This window comes from Vigna radiata, chromosome 1 (assembly GCF_000741045.1).
Source record: "Vigna radiata var. radiata cultivar VC1973A chromosome 1, Vradiata_ver6, whole genome shotgun sequence".
NCBI lineage: Eukaryota > Viridiplantae > Streptophyta > Magnoliopsida > Fabales > Fabaceae > Vigna > Vigna radiata.
This window is the reverse complement of record NC_028351.1, coordinates 8,435,893-8,438,730: the sequence shown is the minus strand read 5'-3', so window position 1 is coordinate 8,438,730 and position 2,838 is coordinate 8,435,893. Positions and strand designations below refer to the sequence as shown.

The window sequence follows — 2,838 nt, the reverse complement described above, 5'->3', positions numbered from 1 at the left end:
ATTGAATCACTGGATTTTTATTTATATTTCAAAGCCAATTGATAATTGATTAGAACTTCAAAAAGCATATGTGCTTGATTTCATTAATTGATGGATCGAATAAGTAAATACAATTCCAGAATTTATTAATCACTTCACAGTTTTTTATTTTTCAAGTTTGGATGAATTTCATAACATGCTATTTACCATGAACAAAAAACCATTAATGAAGCCATGCAGTAGCAGTAGCAACTCATAACTTACAGCAAACCCACCAACAAAACATAAATGAGAAATTTCAGCCCCAAAGGGTGAAAATACTTAACACAAAATTGAGATTGCATGTTACATTCTCACATAAAGGGAGATAAATTCCTATTCCTATGATTAAACATTAAACATTTGAGATTATCCTAATTAATCTTGATAGAGGCACACCAAAAATTGGGGAAATGATAAAAAATGTAAAGATATTAAGCTACATATTACATATAAGAGTGTGTGGCCCTGCAGCCATGGCTACTAGCCTGTGCGCCTTCAACCCACAAGACCTACATGGATGGAAAACTGAGCCATAAAAATGAAAGAAAGAAGATCTAAGAAGAATCAAATTACTGTGTCTAAGGTCGTTATCGACGTCCTCTTCTGCCGTTCCCTCGTTTTCCTCTCCCTTGACCACGAAACACAGGTCTGTGGGGCTTGAGCCCCAAGGATTGTACTCCTCTCTTCTTCCTGTGTGGGACCTCTTTATCTTCTTCGTCTTCCTTATACTTAGCTTTGCTTCTCGAGGTGAATGTGATTTCCCGTGATCCTCCTGGACCCTGCTTAATACCATTTGGAACACGAGATGATTGCTGTTCATATTTCAGAGCTGCCACTCTGTCTCCCATAGGAAGTGACTCCTCCCCTGCAAGTGATTTTTTGCTCCAGAATGCCTCTGCATGCTGCTCATTCTTAATTTCATACATTCTGCATTTTATGTAAAAAAGCATATCAGCAATTAATTAAGAATAAAAAGATACATAAGAAAATAACTACACATTTCATACACATGTAGCTTATATCTTATAAAATATCAGATAAAGTAATGTTGCTGATTACAAAAAAAAAAAAAAAAAAAAAAAAAATCATTAAATTGCTCCACATATCCTAACGGATCACCCCATCTATCTCCTACAAAGGAAAAGAAACCATAAAAAAAACTTAGTAACAGATTCTGACCTAGGAACCCGAGATTTTTCTTTCGCTCCGTTTGCAGGTTCGTCGTCATGTGATGATGTTGATGCATCAGAATCACTTAGACTTTGATCATCATCTGACATGACAGGTTCAAAATGTTCATTTAACAGGGATGTTTGCTTCTTAGAACCCATGGGATGTAAAGCCAGATATTCTTCTGAGGTATCCTTAATCTCAAAATCCTGAAACCACATAAGAAGTAATAACAGTAAGAAAGAGAATCGTCTCGAATAAAGAAATAAGAGTCATAAGTCATAACAAACAGTTACATGCATGGATCCTTCAAATTTCCCATTATATGCATCCAAATATTTGAATGTTGCAATTGTGTTTGAAATTTGTGGTTAGAAGTTCTTGTATGCATAAATCTCCATTGAGCATCCACGAAAATATTAAAATGATATGCTTAACTAGGGTGGAAAAACCAGTACAACAATTATATATCAGTACCCCAAACTTTAATATAGAAAGGAGGGCGCTAAATTCAATTCAATCCATTCAGGGTTGTGGAAAGTTACAATCTTTTAAAGGTGGCCACTATGATACTATCTTGAAACTAGTTATAGAATAGAAGGGCCGTGAAGAGAGTATGAAATCATTGGAAAGACTAAAACAACTGCCATATTTCATATTACAGTACCTCATCCGTAAATATTGCTTTAAATCGTTCATCTTGAAGATCTTGCATGCTAAGACCTTTCTTTTTCTTGGAGGCCTTTTTAGTTTCATCGTCATCACCATCTCTCTTCTCATTTTCCACTTCTTCACTCTCTAGGAGGCGAGCAGCTAGGGCCCGATTAACTTTGGGTAACTTTTTCCTGACCTGCAAGGAGAATGATTGAGGCACGGCAATGGATTAAAAATCATTAAATCCTCCTACCTACCTAAAGTATGAACAGAAAAACTAAAATGATCAGTGACACAATCAGTTTTACCGTGATTCGTGAGGCACGCTCAGCTTCTATCTTTTCTCGCTTCTGTTGTTCAATATAAGCTTCATATTCAAAAGGATCAGCCAGCGCTTTAGCCTACAAAATAATATATGCATCATGTAATAGGACAAACGCTAATACAATATACAGATGATTATTGCCTTTACCATAACTAGTCAAATATAAAAATATTTAATATATATGTATATATACACCTAAATATATACACAAGCGCACACACACGTGTGTGTATATAAATATATATAACAATTAGAGGGATACCAGGAAAAGTACAAACTAAGCTGAGGATCAGCTTTTCTCCAAAACGGTAAAAGTAAAACACAAAATGAAGGGAAAAAAATTAGAAAAGATATATAGCCTTTTTGCATGCATATCCTTGAAATAGCAAAGTACAAGTCACAAACTTCTCCATCCAAAATCAAATTTAAGGGCCGAGAAGAGACACCATTGAAAATGTGAAAATCTGCTTTCAAATAAAAACACCATGGACATAAACCAAAAGTACTCCAAGTCCAGCAATTTCTAAGAAAAATAACCACAATATTAAGGTGATTACTGCCGCTACCACATCAAGATAAAAATATCTAATATATATAATATAATTAGAGTGAGACCAGGGAAAGTACAAACTAAGCTGAGGATCTGATATTCTCCAAAACAGAACATG

At 35.0% G+C, this 2,838-nt stretch overlaps 1 protein-coding gene across 1 annotated transcript in view; it reads right to left on the bottom strand.

Annotated features, from left to right (window-relative positions):
- Positions 1-264: 264 nt before the first annotated feature.
- The window catches only part of LOC106775333 (nucleolar protein 10), an 8,101-nt gene continuing 5,527 nt past the window's right edge, over positions 265-2,838 (bottom strand). The window contains exons 12-15 of the mRNA XM_014662446.2: positions 2,154-2,246; positions 1,859-2,041; positions 1,201-1,400; positions 265-948 (exon numbers count right to left, since the gene is read on the bottom strand). Coding sequence (XP_014517932.1) covers positions 609-948; positions 1,201-1,400; positions 1,859-2,041; positions 2,154-2,246 — 816 coding nt within the window. The 3' untranslated portion in view covers positions 265-608. The remainder of the gene's footprint in view (positions 949-1,200; positions 1,401-1,858; positions 2,042-2,153; positions 2,247-2,838) is intronic.